The 21689-nt window shown below is 56.5% G+C and overlaps 2 protein-coding genes across 4 annotated transcripts in view; one reads left to right on the plus strand and one right to left on the minus strand.

Annotated features, from left to right (window-relative positions):
• Positions 1-209: 209 nt before the first annotated feature.
• TMEM120A (transmembrane protein 120A) lies at positions 210-8242 on the plus strand. Of its 2 annotated transcripts, XM_059829145.1 has the most exons (12): positions 210-296; positions 2705-2823; positions 3339-3455; positions 3962-4021; positions 4758-4853; positions 5157-5246; positions 5666-5731; positions 6121-6182; positions 6450-6542; positions 7249-7313; positions 7928-7996; positions 8085-8242. In XM_059829145.1, the coding sequence occupies exons 1-12, from the start codon at positions 222-224 to the stop codon at positions 8196-8198; spliced, it is 1026 nt and encodes a 341-aa protein (XP_059685128.1). In that variant the 5' UTR covers positions 210-221; the 3' UTR covers positions 8199-8242. The 2 variants fall into 2 exon arrangements, with proteins under 2 accessions (XP_059685128.1, XP_059685129.1); XM_059829146.1 differs by lacking the exon at positions 3962-4021.
• A 600-nt stretch (positions 8243-8842) lies between these two features.
• Positions 8843-21689, minus strand: part of LOC104253567 (NADPH--cytochrome P450 reductase) — a 29344-nt gene continuing 16497 nt past the window's right edge. For both annotated transcript variants that reach the window (XM_059829147.1, XM_059829148.1), the window contains 14 exons: positions 20391-20439; positions 19396-19524; positions 18624-18773; positions 17623-17747; positions 16627-16716; positions 16078-16176; positions 15298-15414; positions 14363-14481; positions 12979-13160; positions 12668-12817; positions 11822-12089; positions 11223-11368; positions 10877-10962; positions 8843-10635 (listed from right to left, as the gene is read on the minus strand). In XM_059829147.1, the coding sequence (XP_059685130.1) occupies positions 10491-10635; positions 10877-10962; positions 11223-11368; positions 11822-12089; positions 12668-12817; positions 12979-13160; positions 14363-14481; positions 15298-15414; positions 16078-16176; positions 16627-16716; positions 17623-17747; positions 18624-18773; positions 19396-19524; positions 20391-20439 (1855 nt within the window). In that variant the 3' untranslated portion in view covers positions 8843-10490. The remainder of the gene's footprint in view (positions 10636-10876; positions 10963-11222; positions 11369-11821; positions 12090-12667; positions 12818-12978; positions 13161-14362; positions 14482-15297; positions 15415-16077; positions 16177-16626; positions 16717-17622; positions 17748-18623; positions 18774-19395; positions 19525-20390; positions 20440-21689) is intronic.

Consider the following 21689-nt stretch of genomic DNA (forward strand, 5'->3'; position numbering starts at 1 on the left):
AGCCCTGTGCGCCCGGGAAAGGTCTGTGATTCTTTTTTTTTTGTCCCTCCTTATTCCAGGCTGCTATTGACAAGGAATACAGAATACAGCTGGCCCCGCCCTCGCCCCGCCCCTCGCCCCGCCCCCGAGGGGGCGTGCCCGGAAGCGGGGCGGGAGGCGGGGGCCGCCCAGCGCAGCCCAGCGCCGCGGGCCGGGGCCGCTCGCCCGCCGCCATCTCCGCCATGGCCTGCGGGGCCTCGGCCGCCGAGTGCCTGCGGGAGTGGGAGGAGCTGCAGGACGGCTACCAGCACATCCAGGTACGGCCGCCGTGCCCGCGGGCCGTCCTCTCCCGCCGGAGGACGGCCGCTTCCCCCGGGAGACCCCGGCCCGCGGTCGGTGACCTCAGCCGCCGGTCGGGGCCCAGCGCCCAGGGACGGCTCCGCGGTTGCATCAGGGCTCGCCTCGCCCCCGGAGCGCCGGGGAGGGGGATCGTTAACCTCTGTCGGGGCAGCGGTTGGGCGGGGGGGTGCAGGGCCGGGGTTGCTGTCAGCGTCCAGGTGCCCTGGACGGGTGCGGGGGCAGCCGGGGTCTCCCCGCTCGGCTCCCGGTCGCTTTTCCCCGCGTGCCCCTGCCTCAGCCCTCGGGCGCAACTCATAAACGAGCCCCTGTGCTTCGGGGAAGAGGGTCTGCCACGGGGCAGGGGGTGCCAGGCTGCGCCCGGGAGCGGCGTGAAGCCTCGCCCGGAGCCGGGGGTCTGACGAGAGCAGGGCTTTCCGGGGCCCGGCAGCCTGATTATCCAGCCTGCCACGGACGTCGCGTGGAGACACGAGATCGCCGGGGTTTTAAAGGCTAGGAGCGGCGTGGCCTGGCATGGCACGGCCGGGAGGGAGACGTGCAGATGCTGTTTCACGCTCCTTATCGCCCCTGTCAGCCCAGCTCCATCAAGCCCGAAGCCAGCCTCGCAGGGGAGCCGGCCAGCGGAGCAGAGGCAGCCGGGAATCTGGTCACGCTACAGCCAGGCGCCTTGTCCCGACACCTCCCTCAACCCTGGGCACCCTCCTCCCGTGCCCTGTCACCCACCGGGGCTGTGTGCCGGGAAGGTGACTGGTATGGGAGACGTTTCCACCTGCTTTGTGTAATCCCCCGGGTGCTCGCTGCTGGGGGAAGGAGTGGGCAGGGTTCAGCTCAGACAGGGGTCACCCAAGGAAAAGGTTGGCTAACCCTCTTCTGCTGTGGTTCAGATCAATCAGCTGCATCTGTACTAGTTCCCTTTCCTTCTCCTTGCCCCCCCCCCCCGGAGTGGGGCGAAGCGGATGTTGTTGCGGACACATTGCGGACACATTGCAGCTGTGCCCAGATCTGGGGCAAGGGAGGCTTTGAGAAACCTCCTCTTGCTCCACAGGGGTTGCGTGGATGTCCCGCGTCACCCACTTTGAACCCTGTGTGCAGCCGCATGCTGCCAGCCCTTTCCTTTGGAAACCTTCTCCTGGGGTGGCTCCTGATCCAGGCTGTGTCCGAGCGTGGTACTCATACGGTGTGCGGAGCAGCAGGACGCAGGCTGGCACTGCGAAAGGAGCTGTCACAAAAACCGGTTGCTCTCAGTTAACTCCAGAGCAAGGGAAGGAGGCGACTCCAGATGGGAGCAGGAAAGCTTAATGGTCAAGCAGGGAACGCCCCGTGAGAGATTGGGGCCATAAATCACTGCTGGGGGAGCCGGGGCTATCTGGGATCCGTTCCCACCCTGATGCTGCTTGTCACCGGAGGGAGAACGAGTTCTTTCCCTCCTCTGCGTCTCGGTTTCACCTTTCTTCTTTGGGAACAGCTTTGAGATCTGCTGATAAAGTGCTCGATAAGAGCTGCGGAGGCTAAAATGTGTGTGTGTCAAGGTCTAGTCCAAGGGTTGTTGCGAGCAGCATTTAATTCCCTGGTGGAGGTGGCGTTCAGGCGGCCCCTGGTCGAGGTGAGGCTGTTTTCCAGCTGACCCGGACAAGAAGGAGCATTGATCCAGCATGCTCTCTCCTTTCCTTTCTAAATATAGCGGAAGAATGGCATCTAGCCTTACCCAGGTGCGGTTGGGTTACTGCCGCACAAGGAGCCGGGCAGTTGGCCTCAGCCCTGGTGCAAGTCCATCCCCTTTGTCCAGCTCACTGACGGGCTCCATCCAGCTTCCCTGGAGGTGCTCGGGATCCAGAGCCATGAGTCAGAGCAGCAGCAGAGAGAGCCGCTCATCCCATCCCAGCAGTCAAAGCCACCGCTCCGGGGTGGCCATGGCCCGCAGTTGCAGCCCTGGCACCAGCAGTGTTTTTTCCCCTGAGTCTTTCCTATCCCCTGTGCCATGGTCAATGGTTTCCCAACCCCGGGAGCATCCCCGGAGCAAGACTGTGTTGCTGGCTGGACTTTCACAGCCCGCAGCTGGAGGGGGGCTGGACACAAGCCACGTGTGAGGGCAGGACTAGGCTGTGCCGTGGGGATATGCCTGCACCTGTAGATAACTTCCTTGGGATTGAAGATGAACAGCCCCAGTGGCTGTTTCTGCCCTCACGGATGCAGGGATGGCTGCAGGCTGTCCCCAAGCACACCTGGCCTTCTACAACCACCTCTTGTCTTACCCACCGTGCTGTGCAGGTGAAGTTAGAGACAATTTTTAACAAGATGCATCAAGAGAGGCCCCCACAGGGGACCCAAAGACAGGCAGCTGTAATGCATGCCCGTTTCTCCTTCCCAGGATAATCACAAGCTGTACAAGCAGAAACTTGAGGAGCTAACCAAGCTCCAGGACGGGATCTCCAGCTCCATCGCACGGCAGAAGAAGCGGCTGAAAGAGCTAGCGTTGTCCCTCAAAAAGTAAGTTGGTGTCCTGCGATATCGCAGGGCAGGACAGGAGGGGAGAGCAGCAAGGACGGGGCTACTGAACTCATCTCATGTCTCTGTCTCCAATACAAACGTTACTGCAACCTCACTGACAGCAAAGTGCTGTGGAGGTCTGGACTCACCCAGGCAGATCTTCCTCAGGTTTCCTTTCCTCTGCCCTGGTCTGAACCTTGTTTGCAGTTCAGAGCTTGCAGGGGCTTTGCAGGTAACTTGAACTGCCCCCCGTCCCACACAAAGCTCTCTCCATCCTTCCTTGAGGAGAAGACCTGTCTGGCCTCACCTCGCTCTCATTCCTGCTTCCTTTTCTTGAGCAACATCCCAGCCTGACGGAGGAGCTCACCCTGCAGATGGAGTCATGGACTTGCCTCCAGTCCATCTTCCCTGTCCTTGGGGCGTCCTTGTCTGAGACAGTCCTGTATCAAGTGCCAGCACGTGCCTATTGTGTTACGGAGGCTATCCTGATGCCAGCGCCTGTATTTCCTCCCCAGATGCAAAGCCCACATGAGTCCCGAACAGGAGGAGTCCATCCAAGAGACCCAGAGCCTAATAAAAGAGAGACAGAACGTTTTCTTTGAGATGGAAGCCTATCTGCCAAAGAAGAACGGGTAAGAGGCACCCCATCTCTGGGTGAAACACCGGGTCCTCCCCTCCACGTCCCTACGGCTGTAACGCTGCAAGGCACAAACCTGCTGTCACCCTGCTCCTGGCACACTGCTCCACTCGGACTCCCCAGAGGACACCTGGGCAGCAGCCAGGCTGAGCCTCTGCAGCGCTGCCCTCGTCCCCCTCGCTCCTCTGCCTGCTCCCGGCCTTCACCCGCCCTTGAACAGCGGCCATGTGCAGGGCGGGGGAGCCCCGGCGAACACCCCGGTGCCCGCGGGAGGTGGGGTGTGTGCTCGGCCGCCTGTCCCCCTGCCCTTGGGAGGAGATGCCAGAGCATTTGTGCCAGTCACGCTGCCTGGCAGCTCCGAGTGGAAAACAGCTGGGGGCTCGTTCCTGGTCACACGGCCTCAGCGGTGGCACGAGAGGGGACAGCTCTGCCTCGCCTCTGTGGCAGAACTGCCAGCTCCCAGGCAGGCACCCATCCTAACGCCTCTGCTCTCTTCCCCAGGTTGTACCTGAGTCTGGTGCTCGGGAACGTGAACGTCACGCTGCTCAGCAAGCAGGCCAAGTATGGCCCTCTCGTCACTGCTGCCCTGTGCTTTGCCTGGCTTGGGATCCCCTTGTCACCAGGAAACCACAACTGCTCCCGGGCTGAGCTGCCACATGTGCAAACACGTGGCTGGCTTGACCCGCCTGGTGCAGATCCCTTCCCGGGCTGTCCCCTGCTTCCTTTCCCAGAATCCGCCAAGTCCTTGACTCCCCCTTACACTTACCAGGCTGGGATGGACTGTTAGCTCTGACAAGCTAAATAGGATCCTCCGCCAAAGCTGTGCCCGGGTTTCCCCCATGTTAGGGACTTCCAGGAGAGACAGACTTGTGCAGCCACTGGCAAGCCCCCTCCTCTTCCCTTGGGAAACACCAATGGCTGATTTTGGCCCACGAGAGCCCCCCCACACGCTGGGACACTAATGCCAGAGGCGCCCAGCCCAGAGCCCATGTCCCCCTCCCTCGGTTCACCAGGCCTCCCCTTGAAGCGCTGAGCAGATGCCAACCTGCCCAGCTTCCCAGAGCCCTCTGGGCCACCCGCCAGGTTGGTGTGGTTGGGGGCTGACGTGAAGCTGTCTCACCTGTGTGAAAGCAGCCTGGTGTGCTCTCCTCTCATATACCCAGGGGACGAGGTTTTTCCCGAGCATGTCCCACAGGTTCCCAACGGAGCATCACTTTTTGTCCAGCCAGGTGGGATGGGAGGACAGAGGCTTCCAGCAGCCACCTTGCTCCAAGTCTGTCCTTGTGCTTCCCTGCAGGTTTGCGTACAAAGATGAGTATGAGAAGTTCAAGCTCTACCTCACCATCATCTTACTCATTGTGTCCTTCTCCTGTCGGTTCCTCCTCAACTCCAGGTGAGTCTGGTTTGGATGCCAGGCAGAGATCTCCTCCCAGGGCCCCTGTGTCCTCTCCTATCCTGAAAGGTCCAGAGCTGAACAGGAGATCCTGACGAGGGATCTGGCCACTGCCATGGAGGTGGGGTGGCTTTTGTGGCTGCTGCAGTCTTGCTGTGGCCACGTTGGATGGTGGAGAAGCAGGATGCCCACCCGCCCTGTGGGCAGGGAGACCTGCAGCGATGGCTGTCTCTGTGCCTGTGCCCCCAACGCATGGGCAGGGGCTCTGCTGCCGCCTTTACATCCCGCTTCGTTTCCCACCAGGGTGACAGATGCTGTCTTTAACTTCCTCCTGGTGTGGTACTACTGCACCCTCACCATCCGGGAGAGCATCTTGATCAACAATGGATCCAAGTGAGTCCCTTGGGCTCAGGGAGGGGGGCATGCAGCGAGTTAGTCCTTCTCGGCAAGGCCGGGGAGTTAGGAACCATCGTGTAGCTCCACGCTTCCCAAAGGAGCAGCTCCCTCCTACTCAGGGCGTGTAGCAAACCCTGCTAATGAGCAGTAGGAGCGGGGCAGGAGGAACTCGCCATGCGGAGGCGGTGCGGGAAGGCGGAGCAGCGGTTGCAGCGGCTGCGGCCCCTGGGTGCTGCCTGGGCTGGCGGTGCTGGGTCCTGCTCCGCGCACGGCTATTTCGTAACGAGCCCTGCTCCTTGCCTTGCCCTGGGAGCTGGAGGGTGCCTGGCGCTGGGCTGCTGCTGCTCTCCTGGCGCGTGTTTGGGTCTTGACTTCTGCTCAAGACCTGACGCCCCTTCTCTGTGTCTGCCTTTCAGAATCAAAGGCTGGTGGGTTTTCCATCACTACGTCTCCACCTTCCTCTCAGGTGTCATGCTGACATGGTAAGTCTGCATCCCCCTGTCTCTTGGCTGTAGAGACCCCAGCCTGCTTGGGCTGTGGCCAGCTCAGACAAAGGGGCCTTCACTGCCCTAACCCAGGCCGTAGTAGTCCTGCTCCGTACACATTGTGGTCTAATAGTCAACTCCACATGTTCTTCTCCAAGCCCAAGCACCCTAAACAAAAGCAGCCGTCAGCATGTTTGTGTAGCAGGCAGGGTCCCTGGGCTGGGAAACACAATCCCCTGCACTGCAACTCTTGTGGAAGGGCTCAAACCCCTGTTTTGGTGGGAGCTGGGTGGGGCAGCGGTGCCTTACCCCGGCTGTGTGGCAGGCAGGGCTGGCCGTGTCCCCTCTCAGCCCCACGTCCCCCAGCCAGCATCATCTCTCCGCAGGCCGGACGGGCTCATGTACCAGATGTTCAGGAACCAGTTCCTCTCCTTCTCCATGTACCAGAGTAAGTGCTACCATGTGTGCTGGGACAGAGGGCTGGGACCGCAGCTGGCCTTGGGTGCTGAGCATGCCTGCCCGGTGCTGCGACACATGGAGACCCGGCTGTAGCTGCTCACCGCTCTGGGCTCACCTGGGTTTTCCCTTGGCCTCTTTCCACCACCCCGGCGCTGGGACAGTCTTCGTGTGCAGCGTCATCTCGGAGCCGGGCTGATGCTGCGGCCAGGGGATGATGCCTGGGCACCTGCTGACGGGAGCCACGCTCTCCTTGCAGGCTTTGTGCAGTTCCTCCAGTACTACTATCAGAGCGGGTGCTTGTACCGGCTGCGAGCGCTGGGCGAGAGGCACAACATGGATCTGACTGTGGGTAAGCCGGGATCTTCCCTGACTGATTGTCCCAGTGCAACTGGACCTGCCGTTGCTGCAGGGCCCGTGGCTGCTAGCAGCCTCCCACCCAGCACCAGCTAATTGGGAGCTGTGGTTTCTGTTAAAGGCAATGGTGACAGTTATTTTTGTTTCGAGGTTAGTTTGACTGCGGTTTATCAGTGACAGAAATAGTAAAACCTACAAATAAAGCCAAAGCTCTAAAAGCACCATCTCCCCTGGGGCAGCAGCATCCCGTAGGCTGGATGCCCCCCTCCTCCTGCTCTCCTGGGGCTGCCAGCCCATGGGCTGGCCCCCTTGGGATGCAAGATATCAGCAGATATGGCTCCTGGCATCCGAGCTTCCCCCAGAAAACTGCTTCACAGACAGAAAACCTCCCTTCAACACCCCACATACTTGTAGGCTGTTGCCTCCCCAGCCCCTGTGACACCAAGTGCTCGGGCTGGGGGACGGCAGCGGCAGGCGAGGGCATCTCTACCAGAGCAGCTTCCTCCAGAGAGGTCCACGTTAGCCTCGGGCTAGGAATCCCTGCCGCAGTCCTCCCACTGAGTACAAGCACCCACAGCGAGGCTGCGTTAGCCTCGTAGGACCCTCTCAGCCAGGCACGGGGTGGCCACTAAACCTCCCTGCCTGTGACCTCAGGAGCTGGGCTCCATCCGGTCCCCCAGCAAACCTTCCACCCTTTGCAGAGGGCTTCCAGTCCTGGATGTGGAGAGGCCTCACGTTTCTGCTTCCCTTCCTCTTCTTCGGGCAGGTGAGTGTGCACCAATCCTTGCGGGGACCTGCAAGAGGCCAGAGCCTCAGGTGGGAGCAGATCGTGCCATATTCCCAGCTGCGCTGGGCAGCCTGGACATCACACAGGTCCCCGCAGGTTGCTGCAGCCATGCGATGCTGATGCCAGGGGCAGGCAAATGCTTTCAACAAATGCTGAGCCCCTTTTTTCCCCTCCAAAGCACCCACCACCTCTACGACTCAGCTAGCGAGGTGGGGAGGACCTGGGGTAGTTCTGCCAAGTGCTCAAGTGATATGCAAAATACAGCCAAGGGGCTGGCTCCAAGAACCCTTCCAAAACCCTGCTGAGCTTCAGCTCTGAGCTGCTGCTGCTGCTGAAGGTCCAGTTCTTCCTTGGTCAGATCACTTAGGCTGATAGCCAAAAGCAGTAGGCTGGTCTGAGGCTTCCTCCTGGCCCTTGGGCTCCAGAAGGTGGCAAGAAAGGGGGAGACATCCCAACTGGGGTCCTCTGGCCCCAAGCCTGGATGGGGTTTTAGGCTGGCCTCACACGAGGTCTGCGTGGGGTTTGTGCCCAGAGGAAGCAGCTGAATGAGCCTCTGAAAGCAGAAACTCGCCTAAATCTCCTCTCTTCTGCAGTTCTGGCAGCTCTACAATGCTGTCACCCTCTTCCGCATGATCCAGCACCCGGAATGCAAGGAGTGGCAGGTAAGGGGGCTCCCAGGCAGCTGTCCCAGGCAGGGGGATGCCCCGGGCAGGTCCCTCCTGCTCACTTGTGCCTCTGTGGTTCCCGTAGGTCCTCATGTGCGGCCTCCCCTTCTTCATCCTCTTCCTGGGGAACTTCTTCACCACCCTCCGCGTAGTCCACCAGAAGTTTCAGAACAAGAACAAAGACACGAAGCGGAATTGAAGGGGGGCAGTGTGGGGGCCAGGACTGTTTTTTCCCCCACCAGCTCCATCTCCCATCCCCATCTCCTCGATGCCGTCCGGACTCTGGTATCTCACCCCCTTCCTTGGAAGCCTGGGTGTGGGACAGAGCTTGGGGCCTGCTCACGAAGAGACCCCATGTTCAGTGCAGTGCTGGATCTGTGCCCGAGTCACTCACCTGGGAGTCAGGAGCACCCTGCAACTCCTGTCCCGTCTGCCTTCCTCCTCCAGGAGAGCAGGGTGCCTGGGACAGCTGCTCCCCTTCCCTCTGCCCTGAAGACATTCACTGGGATGGTTCTCAGGGGTCAAGCCCAGCTCTGCTAGCACTCCCCACCCCACTGCAGGCAGGGGACAGGCTGCCGTGCCCAGCTTGCATCGCCTCCCTGGGGACAAGGCAAGGTCCGGGGCTGGCGGCTGCCTCTTACGCAGCTCCTGGGGCAGTCAAAGCTCTCCCCAGCCCTGCAGCCAGAGCATCCCCTGCGTGTCGAAGGCAGAGGCCCTCGCATCTCATGGGCTGCAAGCTGTCCCTTCCCTCGCTGCCCCGGCAGCGCTCTTTACTTTCAAGGGCAGCTGGAGGCCATGCATAATTTCCCTCCTTTACCACCTTCAAGATGCCGGGCAGCACAGGGGGCTGAAGTGGAGGAGCTACAGCACTGGGGGGGGGTGGGAGCACCACGAGCCTGGACCAGGCTTCAGGCTGGAGCCGTGCAAATGAGCACCCTGGCCTCGTATCTCTGGAGGATGCACATGTAAAAATAAAGGGGAGGTGCTGCCTCAGGGTGCTGGGGTGGTCTGGGAACAGCTTGCATGCTCTGCAGTTTTGGTTCATCTGGCTGAGGGCCCCTGGCACAACGTGGCAAAGGGAGGGAAGAAAAGCCATCTCCAAGTGACCCCACACCAGCCCAGGGTGCAGGGTGCTATGGGGACAGGAGGGCAGTGCTGCAAGCTCCCTCCCATTGCACCCCCTGGCCTGCACAGCCCCGTGCCACGGGCTGTGGACAGAGCTTTGGCCACCCAACGAGCCAAGCAGAGCCCAGCAGGAGTTCAGTGTCGCTGCAGCCTGGGGGAAGAGAAGCGCTGTACTACCACAGGGAACTCCTAAAGCATTGGGAACCAAGCAGCACATCTAGCACAGCTGTGCCTCGGTCCAGAGCCATCCCCCTCGGCCACCATCCTCCCCACCCTGCCAGGGCTCAGCACCCTGGGGTAGGGGCTGCCCCCGGCACCAGCTCAGCCTAAACCCAGAGTTGGCACCTGTTTCCCAGGTTTCTCTTGGTTAGCAGCCACTGCTCCTCCTGCCTCCCTCTTCACTCTGGCTGAGCGGAGAGAGGGCAGGAAGCAAACTACAGAAACAGTATTTTTATTCCAAGGGCAAATGTATTTAAATAATTTACAGTCATTGGACAGCCTGAAAGTTTTCTTTTTTCCATGATTAAATCACAAAGATGTTAAAATAAAAACATTATTTAAAAAAATGACCGTACACAGCATGAGGGAGGGGCTGGGCACAGGGGAGCTGCCGGCTGCAGGACCCCAGGGAACAAGCAGGGCCCCTGTGGACTGAGACCCCCCCCAAGACCGGGTCTCTTCCAGAGGGGAGAGGAATCATCGCTGCCCCGCTGCGTGCTGGAGCGAAGGCGGGCAGCAGGGGAATGGAGTAGGGTGCCTGTGAGGTCCTGGTGGCTTGGGGCAGCTCTGTGCCCAGAGCTAGCTGCCAGCCCCACATCCTGGAGATGGCCAAACAGGGCAGGAGGGAGGTGAGGACAGATCGCTGCCCCACGCTGTGCCCTCACACCAAACCCGCAGCACAGGGGGCTGCCGGCTCCTCCACCCCCCTGCCATCCCCAGGCTGCCTGTGCCGGCAAGCCAGGGTGGTCTCCAGCCCCAGGGGATAAGGCAACACCTCGTGTTCAGGGAAGGACCCCAGAGCTCCCCTGGCACTGTCCATCCCTCCTGCCCCACATCAGCTGTGTCCCTGACCTCAAGGCAAAGACTGGTGCCATGAGGTGCTCCCCGGGGGTGCCGGGGGCACCACGGCTCTCGGACAACAGCCTGAGCTACCCCCCTGCCCCTTTCAACCCCTTCCACACCCAGGGTACACAGCCTGCCCTGGGGGGCTACTGTGGCCCAGGAGGGGTTGCAAGTGACACTGGGGTAGCTGTGGGCTGGGGACAACACTGTCACCCACAGCAGCAGTGGGTGAGCAGGCACTTTCCACCTCCCATGGGCCCACGCCTGGGGACCTGTTCTCCCCCCGGCCCCGTCAGCCCCATTCTTAGCTCCAGACGTCCAAAGAGTACCGGCCCTTCGTCATCAGTTTCTTTACATAGTCCACAGCCTGGGGCTGGCTCATGTTCCCGAACTCAGCCACGATCTCGTAGAAGGTGTTCTGCACGTCCCGGGCCATGTTGCGAGCATCGCTGGAAACAAGGGGACCGTGAGCGAGGCAGTAACCCATCAGAGCCACAGAGCCCTGGGTGCCTCTCAACACCCAAACACAGACAGTTTGCTCATCCCAGCCCATCTGCTTGCCCTCCCCTGGAACAAGGACAGCATAACCTTCCCAGGGTTTGTAACACACAAGTGGGTAAACTGAGTCACACTTGTTTTCCTGAGAATAGGAACATTTTCCCAAAGTCCCTTCCCTGCCACCTGACCTACCCGCATACGTAGATATGAGCGTTTGCCTCATTAACCAGCTTCCAGATGTTTTCCTTGTTGTTCTTCAGTAAGTGCTGAACGTAAACCTGGCAGGAAACAAGGTGGGAGTGAGGTGGGAGGGTCAAAGCCTCCATACCACAGGCCATGGCAATAGAGGGGAAGCCAAGCCTGTGCTCGTGGCTCCACAAGACAGTGGAGCTGCTGGGTGCTCCTATGCCTGCCACGGGCCTTCCCTAGCAGTGAGGCACCAGGCTGGGTGTCTCCAGCCCTCAGGGCCTTTTCTTTCCCCGCTGCCACAGCTGGAAGCGATGGTGGGCAGCAAGTGGCTGGGGGACTAGAGCAGTACCTTCTCAGCCTGGTCCCTGGAGAAGGCGACATTGAGCTGGGTGAGGACTCCCTCCTGATGGAAGCGGGCCAGCTCCTCCCGGTACAGGTAGTCCTCACGCTCATGGCGGCAGCCGTAATAAAGCACCGTCTCGCCCACCTCTTTGCCTGTAGAGTCACACAGCACCCATCAAGCTGGCCCCTCCAACCCTGTCCTCCCCACCTCCCCTTGTCCTGCCAACCCAGGGGAGGCAGAGCTGTGTGACTGCTTCTGTTTGTCAGGGGAAGCTCGAGACTGATTCCCAGAAGTACCCATATGCTTTAGAAATGAGTCTAAGTGACTTGACTATGGTTATTCGGAGACGTGGTGGCAGAGGTCAGAGAACTGGCTCAGGTCTATCTGCCCCCCTAAACATCTTCCGTGGCCAAGAGAAGGACAAAGCATCTTCATGTTAGGCAAAAACACTTGGCTGCTGTTCACCCTGCTCCACTGCCTCTGCCTTCTGCTAGACCAGTCAGCAATACAAGCAGGAAAAGTCGCACCCTTGGAGGCACTGACTGGCCCTGCAGAGCACTGTCCTGCAGCAGCTCCAGTCCCCAGGGGAGTTTCGAAGCGCTCACCTTGCTGCTTCAGCCAGGCCCGCTCCTGAATGAAGCCGATGAAGGGGGCTATGCCAGTTCCCGGTCCAATCATGATGACAGGCGTGCTGGGTTTGAAGGGCAGGCGAAACTGTGACTTCCTGACATACATGGGCACCAGGGAGCTGCTCCCATTCTCGTCAGGCACCTTATTCTTGAGCCAGTTGGTGGCCACCCCTTTGTTCAGGCGTCCTGTCTTGGTCTCATACTCCACCGTCACGGCACAGATGTGGATGGCGTTGGGGTGAACCTGCAGGGAAGCAATGTCAGTGCCAGGCAGAGAGGGAACCCCAACAACCCCACAGCTCAGTCCCTTGTGCTCAGGGATGGGGAGAAGTTTAACCTCATGTTAACACTGGGACAGCTATTCCTCCCCTGGCAGATCAAGCCTCCCAGGCATGCCCCACATGGGGCTTCTGTCTTGCGCCCCACTCGTCACAGGACCACTGAGCTTCCCTCGGTATTGCCAACAACCTCAGGGCTTCAGGCACAAAGTAAAGATTGAATTTTGACCAACCCCTAAAATGCCACCTTACTTACAAAGCCCCGGAAGCAAGGCCTATGGGCAAAGAGAAGCAGGGCTGCAGGGAGGGTGGTGGTATTAGGGCGCAGCTGGCTGCAGTGTGGGACCTCGTGCAGACCCTGTGGAAGTTGGGATAAACCCCTTTTCTCACGCACAGAGATAACTAAAGCTGCCCCCTCACAGAAAGTGTCGCCAGAGCAAGTTCCCCATGTCTGGTCCCCAGCTGGGAGGGGGACCGTGGCACTGTGGAGCTGCAGCTGAAGCGGTCTCTCAGCAGCCTCAGTCCCTGCTGGAAGCACGCTCACCTTGGAGGAGGAGGCGATGGAGTAGTAGCGGGCCTGCAGGCGGGGCAGGAGCTCACACAAGTGGTCGATGGGGGGGCGCAGCGAGGCCATGTCCTGCAGGATGGCCAGGATGTTCCTCCGGGCCTCCACCACCCAGCTGAGGTAGAGAGCCTGCAGGCAAAGAGGGCACACACGTGATGACTTCCCTACAGGGCTGGCAAACACTCCCTCAGCTCTCTGCACATGGTGCCCAACAGTCCTGGATCCCTTTTCAGGATCCCCCAGCACCCAGTTCAACCCAGCAGCTTTGCTGGGAAGGCCACAGCTCCCACCTTCCCCTCGGCAGCAGACGATGCCATTTTGCGGAGGCGCTCCTGCTCGCTGGCATCCGTGGCATACTGGGCCAGCTCGTAAAGGACATTGGTGCGAGGCGGGTTGGTGATGTCCAGGTAGTACGTCAAGGCTGTACGGTAGGATGTGGGGCAGGGGAAGGGATGTTTCTTATTGGATTCCTCTGGAGAAGGAGAGAAAAAAAACCTACAAATCAGTAACCGCACGCTGTTATGTTAGAGATTTCATGCCAGCAGCTACATGCGTGTATGAGAGCTGGAGACAGAGCAGGGGCATCGGCTTCAGGGAAGAGAGAGCAGCCCTAGGGCTTAATCAGCCTGTTGGCCAAAGCTCCAGTCCCACACTGAAGCAGCTCCAGCACAGGGCAGCTCCCTCTCCAGGCAGCTACATCTCCCATTTTGTGTTTCACAGATGCTGCCTGACAGCTTATCAGGAAAAAAAAAAAATACTCGGTGCTTCCCAATGGGGCTCTCTGCCCTGAGATATGCATGCACAGAGGCACCCAGCAAACTCCCAGACCAAGCAGGAGGGCTGTTCTGCATGGCTAATTTGGCCTCGCACACTTACACCTCCTTCAGATCTGGCCTCAAAAAGTGTCCTTAGTCTCCTTCAGCCACGGACAGTTGTGCTCAGAGCTCCCTTGGGAAAGGTAAGCGCCAGCAGTCGAAGCTGGAGCCATTCAGTTCAGCAAATTAAGAGGTCCGTAAGGGACAGGAATGACAGTGTGAGGCCAGACAGCCTGGGACATCACACAGGGGGCCGCAGGCTCCTGCAGGCCATTAAGGCCACTTGCTCTCTAGAAAACGGAAGTCAGCTCTTGGGCTTCTGGGCCAGCACCTCTGATGCCTCAGGTCAGGCTGCGCTGCTTCCAGAGTAAGATGGGCAGCAGCTGCCATCTCCCTCCTTGCCAGAGGCCGGCTCTGCTGGGAACGCTGCCCAAGAAGAGCTCACTGTATCAGCACAAGTGCTCCCTCCTGGCAGTTCAGTCCCCAAGCCTGTGCCTCCTCCAAGGACTGAATAACAGCGTCTCAGACACTATGGCCCCTGTTGAGCTCCGGGGCTGCTGCAGCAGAGGGATGCTCTGGTGGGCTGATGCTCTGTAATTAGGAGTGTGCTGTTACACAATTTGTTGTTGAATGGGCAAACTAAGTACGTTTCACAGCTGACCCACTTCAGCTGGCTCTCAGCAAGCGGGCTCTGTGCCACTGCTAAAACGGCATGGCATTCAGAGCGGCCACGGGACATCTCTGTTTGGCTGGAGGTGTCCTATGGGACTTGAAGGGGATCTGGCTCCTGCTCTGGTGGGAAGGACAGAGGCCACAGCTGAAGGAGTACTGCTGACATTCAGGGGTGATCCATACTCACCGTCTAAATTGTTTAGGGACATGATCGTGTCCAGATCCGTGCCCAGGATCTCACCAATCTGATTCACCAGAGAAGAGTCGTTAGCTGGGTACACTGCCACGTGGTCCCCAGACTCATACCTGGCACAAGAGCAGGAGGAGAGCAGATGAAACACCAGCACCGCTTCTCATCCACCTCAAGCCTGAGCTACTCAGATAGAAGACAAGCAGGCTTGTGCAAGGGGCAACTGAGATCTGAGCTGCTACACAGCACCTGCACAATCAGGGATCCCAGAGAGCCGGCAGCAATAGCAGAAAGGACAATAATGGTTTTAAGAACCAGGTCTTTAACAAGGGACCTCCAAGATAACAGCAGTTTTGCCAGAGACTTCAAAAAGGCCCAAATTCCAGCAAGGACAGGCCAGCTCCCTGACAGGCAAGGAGCAAAGCTGCTCAAAACCTCTGCAGTATTTTGTTATGTTAAGCCACCTGGATTCATGGCTTTCTCACAAGCACAGGAATTTAAGCCAGCAAGAGGTTTTTTAAGAACAGGGCTTTATTTCCCCTGAGCTTATACGCTTAAGCCAGGCAAACCCAGGCATAAGCCATCCCCAGCTCCCCCTGCTCATAGCTCATCCACCCCCTCATTTTTTGAATGACTCCTAGAGAATTCTTGCAGCTGGGACGGCACAGGTAGGACAGGTATGTGCAGCCAGCTCTGGAGGGACCCAGAGCAGCCAGCTGGCGTGGCCAGGCACAGCGCAAGAGCTGGGAGAAAGTCCTGACGTGGGGTACCTGATATGTGGTACAGAAGCCCAGAGGGGCAGTATTAAGTAATTATGAGAACAAGGTCCCCTTCTGAAGTGCTGGATGAGATCAATGTTACATCCTTTTTCTTTGCTCCGGATGCAGACTGCTCCTGCCAAAATAGAGGAGCAGTCTCTCATGGGAAACTACCTGATTTTGGAATTGGAGATATCCAGCTCCAGGTGCATAAGGTGTCGCTCTCCACCCTCGTTCAGCTTGCGGTTCTCCGTAACCTGGGCCAGGAAGGGGTTCTTGGCATCGAATGGTCTGGAAGGAAAGAAAAGGACCCTCTGGGTTACTCTCCTGCAGGGTCACAGTGCTGCTTGTGTCCAGGCATGTTCCCTCTGCCTCCAGAACAGGCTCCCATGATTTGAGCATAGGGCTGTCCTGGTTCATGTTTCAAAGCACACCACAGCACAAATCAAATCATGACCCTGCTGCTACCCACACTGGCACAGAAAACCATATCATTTTCCTTCTAAGCACAGCCCAGCAGTCAACAGCTTCTGGCCCATTAAGAACAGGTGATGCAAAAGTGGATTGGAGGAGGAGTCCCATCTCAAAGAGATATTTCAGGTTGGAATTAATTTAGACAGCTAATCTCCCCACAACAACACTGCAAGCAACCATCACGCATTAGCTACCCTGGGCAAGGAAAGGCTCCGAGTGACCTCAAGACAGATGCTGCAAATGTACCAGCCAAACAGCTCATATGAACACAGCCATCTTCTCACCACTAATGATTCATTAACTGGAGAATCTCTGAGTCCCAGTGGAGATCTCTGCCCAAGAGAAATGGGCTCAGACCTGCCACATGGCTGCATTGCAGAAGTGACACTGCCTGCATAGTAGGTGTTGTTAGAAACATCAAGGATCCATCAGCTGAAGCCTGGCCCACATACACCCTGCCCAGGATGGTTTGGCACTTACGGCTTCTGGTTCTCATAGCTCTTGAGACGGCCCATCTCACCGGTGTAGACTTTGTTCATGTTCACATCTGTGTGCACCACCAGCTCATACTGGCGGATGCTGGAGGAGGAAGGGGGAGAGAAAAGAGAAAAAAGTCAAACTGGAAATCACAAGGTACCACTGGAACCATCACCTGCTTTGCTGGATTTGCTGCAGTCCAAAAACAAATGCAACTTCCACCCCTTCACCCCTTTCCAGACATGAAGGACCACGCAGAAAGCCCAAACCAAGAGGAAACATCAGCTTCACTGGGAGCATCACAACCCAGCAAAGCCATCCGCAAAGGAACCAAGCCCATCACATCCCCATTCAGAACAGAAATCCAGAGCTGGGTTCAAACTCGCACCAGGACAGGCTCAGTCCAACAGCCCCACTCACTGCTCTACTTCACACGTGCCCTCTCAAGCCTGGAAGGGGAGGCAGCACACAGGGAAGGGGACAGTGGCTCAGGGCTGATAGCACAGCCAGCAGTCAGAGGTGGCACCCAGAAGAATCTGCTCCCATACCCACCTGGACTCTTCTCCTGTAGCCTCCACCCCAAAGTGCTCACACACCGCTGGCCAGAACTGCTCTCTCCAGGTGATGAAGTCTTCTTCCAAGCTAGCCAGGGCAAAAGAGAGGTTCAATAACCCCGCCCAAGGGGGAGCAAAGGGGTATTCCCAGAGAAGTCAGCTGAGATCCCTATGGATGTCCCCCTTCACCACAAGACAAGGCATTTGCCCTTGGATCCAGGCAGTTTTGGTATGTCTACATGCCCACAGGTCACCAGAAGAGCATCTTCAGAGCACTAAGTGGGTGGGAGGGAACTGTTGCTATACCAGCCACTCCTCCCTTCACCAGGTCTGCCAAGGAAGGCTTTGTTATTTACACTCAGTCTTTAACCAACTCAGCTCCCCCTTGCCCACTCCTAGCATTAGGTTACCTTCCTAAAAGGCAGATTCCACCATGGCAATGCTTATTTTTCTGGGCTCAGAGCCTCCCACACACACAGCACATCCCTCTCATCAGATCTTGCAGCCCATACAGGTAAAGCCGCAGGTTGATGTAATTTCCCGGGTTAAGCTGCTACCCACAGGGTGCTCAGGTAGGCATAGAGAGGTCAAATTAAAAACAAAAAAAATGGTTGTCCGAGTTAGAAAATTGCTGCCTTCCACCATAAAACAAACAGTTCACAAGGCAACAGAGTTTGCCTCCTCCACAGGGATGGGTGAGGTTATCCATACAGGCTGGGTTAGCAGGACAAAGGCAGAGGAGGCTGCAAAGTACATAACTATGGTCATTTAAAGCTGACGTGGGATTTCCTAGACACAGGATCCCCTAGGATACTTTAAGTGTCCAGGGATCTGATTGTGGGAGAAAGAGCAGACACACACTCAGAGACATGCCAGCTCCCACAACTAGCCCTATAGAATTTATTTCTGTCTTAGTAGTACAGCCAACTCCCTGCCAAGATCCCTTCCACGATGCTTCAGCCAGCTCTGACCAGCCCTTCAAGCCGTTACTCACTTGCCATCGTCATCTCCTAGCCCAAGTTCAAAGATGCGTTGGGCTCCAAGCTCCTCCAGTCTCTTGTCCACATACTTTCCCATGGCATTGAAGTGCTCATAAGTCTTATTCCCCAGCCCAAAGACCTGGAAGGGAACGCTGATAAGTATGGAGAAGCAGGGTCTGTACTTTTCCCATCCAGTTAGCATGCTCTGGCCAGTATGACCCACTAAAGTATGTTGAAGACAGACAGCAAGACCTCTCCCAGCTCCCCCATCAGCTATTTGTGGACCTTGGGTAAGAACCTATCACTGGAGAGTGTCTGGCCATTAGGCACCACCACGTCCCCTGAGCCAGGCCTCAGGCACGTCAAGAGGATGGACATACAAAAGCTGCCTGCGCCATCTCCTCGAGGGACCAGTAAGAGCCTGGACTGCCTGGAGACCAACTGCTGTCCCTTGCCTACCACAAACCGCTCAGCAAATGTTTGCTCACTGCTTTATACAGAGCAGCTTAACATCTCCAGCAGTGGATTTTCTCCTCATTTGCAATTACTATGCTGCCTAAAGAATTTGGCTGGGGTTTAGGTGAGGTGGCTGTATCTCAGCCAATTATTCAGCTCAGCACAGGAAAAGAGCTACACACTCCTCCAAGTGATTTAATTTGCGGGAGAAGATCTGGCCCAGGGCTGCTCAATTAGCTTCTGAACAGCAGCAGCAGCCTGCAACTCATTTACAGACCTTGTATTCAATGCCTGCTGGGCTGTTTGTGCCAAGACATTACCAGCAAACCTTTGTGATTTAGGGAGTGGAGAGTACTCTGACATCTGCATTTAAAGCCTCCAGATATATGTTTGCAAGCGTCCAGGAAGCCTGGAGAGGAAGACAATAGGGACCGCATCCGATAGGCGTAACAAGGCATAGACATCTTGTTGTGCCTTTACCCAAGCTGTGTACAGGCACAGTGGAGGGCTTCTGACTTTCCTGCCCAAATGCAACATAAACTGGAATTGAGCCACTTACTGCAAATCGGAGACCCGACAAGTCAGCATCAGCCTCCTGCAGCCAGTCGTAGAAGTCTTGGGCATTGTCTGTAGGATCACCCTCACCGTAAGTGGCCATGCAGAACACAGCTAAGGACTTGTCAATCTCAGAGAGGCGACTCAGGTCCGACTACAACCAAAGGAAAGAATAAACCCTCAAGGATCCCACAACATGGTTATTGGGCAAGCCTGTTCCTACAATGCAGCTACCTCTGATGTGCAGAACAGCATCACGTAATGTCAAACAGCTGATTACAAAAGGGGTTGCAAAAGGCCAAACCCACCCAAAATGTCAGGGGAAATAAAGCTAACCATCCTCACTGGACTGCATGTCAATACTTCTACCCCACCAGAAAAGCAATGGGATTTTCCATACAAGGCTTTAAGGGACCAGGATCATTGTTCACTCTGGAGAAGACCACAATGTCAATGCCTCTGTGCAAGACTGCAGCAGTATGGGACCAATGCTAACGACAGAAGGAATACAGAGCAAATTTCATGTTGCCAATGGATGACTCGCAACTCCCAAACACCCCAGGCTACCTTCCTCTTTCAGTCATGTTGCAGCGTTCACTCCAAATCTGTAGAATGGCAAGGACCAAGCCCATCTCTGCATCTCTCAGGCTTATCTTTTCTCCCCTAAATGACACTACTAAAAGGGCAACTGACCCTTGGCCAGGCTCTTTCTGGGTTTTTTTTAGGAGACACTAAAAGGATGTTACCTATCCTGAGGTTGTTCATGGCTAAATTACCAAGTCATACTCCTCTGGATCTGCTGCCATGCCCCGGAGGCCATAGCGATGAGCATCTTTGGAGAGACGATTGGCAAACTCCTCTGCTGTACCCGTCTGGGAACCGTAGAAAACCACTATGTTTCGCCCCTGGAGAGAAAAAGAAATCCCTGTTAAACGGTGATTACTCATTTGGCAAACATACAGAGGAAGCACATCTTGTCAAAGATGAAGGAAACACCTGGGATCAGGAGCCCTGGTCTGCAACCTAAAGGCAACTAGGAGTCTGCACTTGTACAGGACTCCACACCAGGTTTGTGGCAGAAAACTCGAGGCTAAGCTGTTAATAAGAATATGACTCTTGTCAATCTCGGAGGGGTTACTCAGGTCAGACTAAAACCCAAAGCAAAGAGTAAACCCTCAAGATTTATTCTCAGCCTCAATGCTGCAGCATGACTCCTGGAAACAGGGAACTCCCTGGATGAGAAAGCACACTTGTCTAAGCTTTGGGAAAGTGCCTAAGCATTGGAGCTCCTGCTCTGCCGCAAGCCAGCTACTTTGAAGTAAAATGGAAAAATATATCCAGCCCTTGCTTCTTCCTCTGCTTCCTCTTGTGTCTAGTCCAAGCAGAGTCAAAAGCTGCCAATTCTCTGTTCAACAATTCCCATTCCAGGGTGAGCCAGTTTGGGAACCAACCACGCAGATAAACAACAGCCAGCCAATGACTTTAAAGTCTCTGCCATTTCCCTCCTGACTTTGATCTCGTATTACACTTTTTTTTTTTCACCAAATTTTCACTTCAGTTTTTTCTGTAAGAACAACTCTCAGGCACAGACTGAAAGAGCTATCCCTGCCTGCCCACACAGCCTTCCTCTGGATGGTCTTTGCAGCAGATACATGTCTGTATCCAAACCAGTCCCCCCTGCTGACAGCTAGACAGTCTCCAGAGGAAAGTAGAAAGGACGAGAGCTCCCCCACTTTCCCAGCACCCCGCGTAGCCACAGCAAGAAACTTACCGTCTTCTTCATCTTCTCAATGAAGCTGCTGTCTCTCACTGGAGCTGCTCTAAAAGACAGGAGGAACCTCCTTTCAGATGGGCACATTCATTTTTTAAGGTCAGGAATAAGCAAGTAGGGAAAAAGTGGCCCCCAAACCATACCAGATCTTAGAAGGCTACCCAAAGTGGTAAGAGCCCCCATTGACCACTCTTATTTACCCTGTCACAGGGATACCCATCACTCAGCTGCAGGGCTTCGCTGCACACAGCCACGGACTCTCAGAGCACAGGGGAATAGCTGACACCCTGTGCTTTACCTCCATCGGGAAATCCTCCCACAGACAAAGCGCAGGAACTCAGCCCTGAGTGTCAAGAAATCTTTACTCTATCAACTGCTCTGAGAGGTTTCACAGCTGAGCAGGTTACAAGGATCTCACAGAGCTACAATGCAAAAGTAAGTCTCCAGAAAAATCTCAGAGGCCAAACCACAGTGGGAGAGAAGGGAATGGAGAGCTCCCTGCTTCCCCCACCACAACGGACAGGCAGGCGATGGCTCCTGAGCCATGCCCCTTGGGGCAGATTCCCCAAGCTTGAAGTCAGACAGGGCTGAAAACCAGCTGTTCCAACCTCAAAACAGCATGCCAGACATGAGTCCCAGAGCTGGAGAGCCCCATGGAGCAGACAAACACAGCTGATCAGACCCACAGAGCCTCCAGCAAGGCGACTGCTGCCCGCAGAGGTCTTGCAGGGCTCGTTCCCATGCTGGGGTTTCTGTCCCCAGCACAGATCTCTGGCACAGAGGGAGTTTGTATTGTCACAGGGATGCGGCTTTATCTCAAAAGAGGGACAAACCGCAGCAGCATCAGAAACATTGAGGCAGAGGTTCACACCACTATGGCTACCCTATTAAGTAAGGAGCCAGAAGAGCTTCGCTATCCTAAGCACACCCATGGGTTTTCAGTGTCACAGGGTGAAAGCAACCCATCCCTGGGGACCTTAAGAGCCCCACAAGCAGAGGTGGCTCTAGCTACAGTCAGATTAGGCGCTGGGGTCTTTTCAAGGCAGGAGGATAAGTGCCAGGAACTCAGTTGCTGTCTTCCCCACTGGAGCTTCGATAGCGGGGAGGAGGAACGTGGGACCCGTTCCTGTTTGTCTTTCACAATGGAAGAATGCAAGGCTGGGTCTCCTATGGGAAGAGAGAAGCCTCCAGGCAAAAAACAAATGGTTTTGGCTCCAGCCCATGTGAGAATGTGCAGAGCTCGCTAACAGTTTCCTAAACTCTGCAGAGGGAGGGATCTCTGCGGATGTGCTGAGACAT

This window comes from Gavia stellata, chromosome 25 (genome assembly GCF_030936135.1).
Source record: "Gavia stellata isolate bGavSte3 chromosome 25, bGavSte3.hap2, whole genome shotgun sequence".
NCBI classification, from domain to species: Eukaryota; Metazoa; Chordata; class Aves; order Gaviiformes; family Gaviidae; genus Gavia; species Gavia stellata.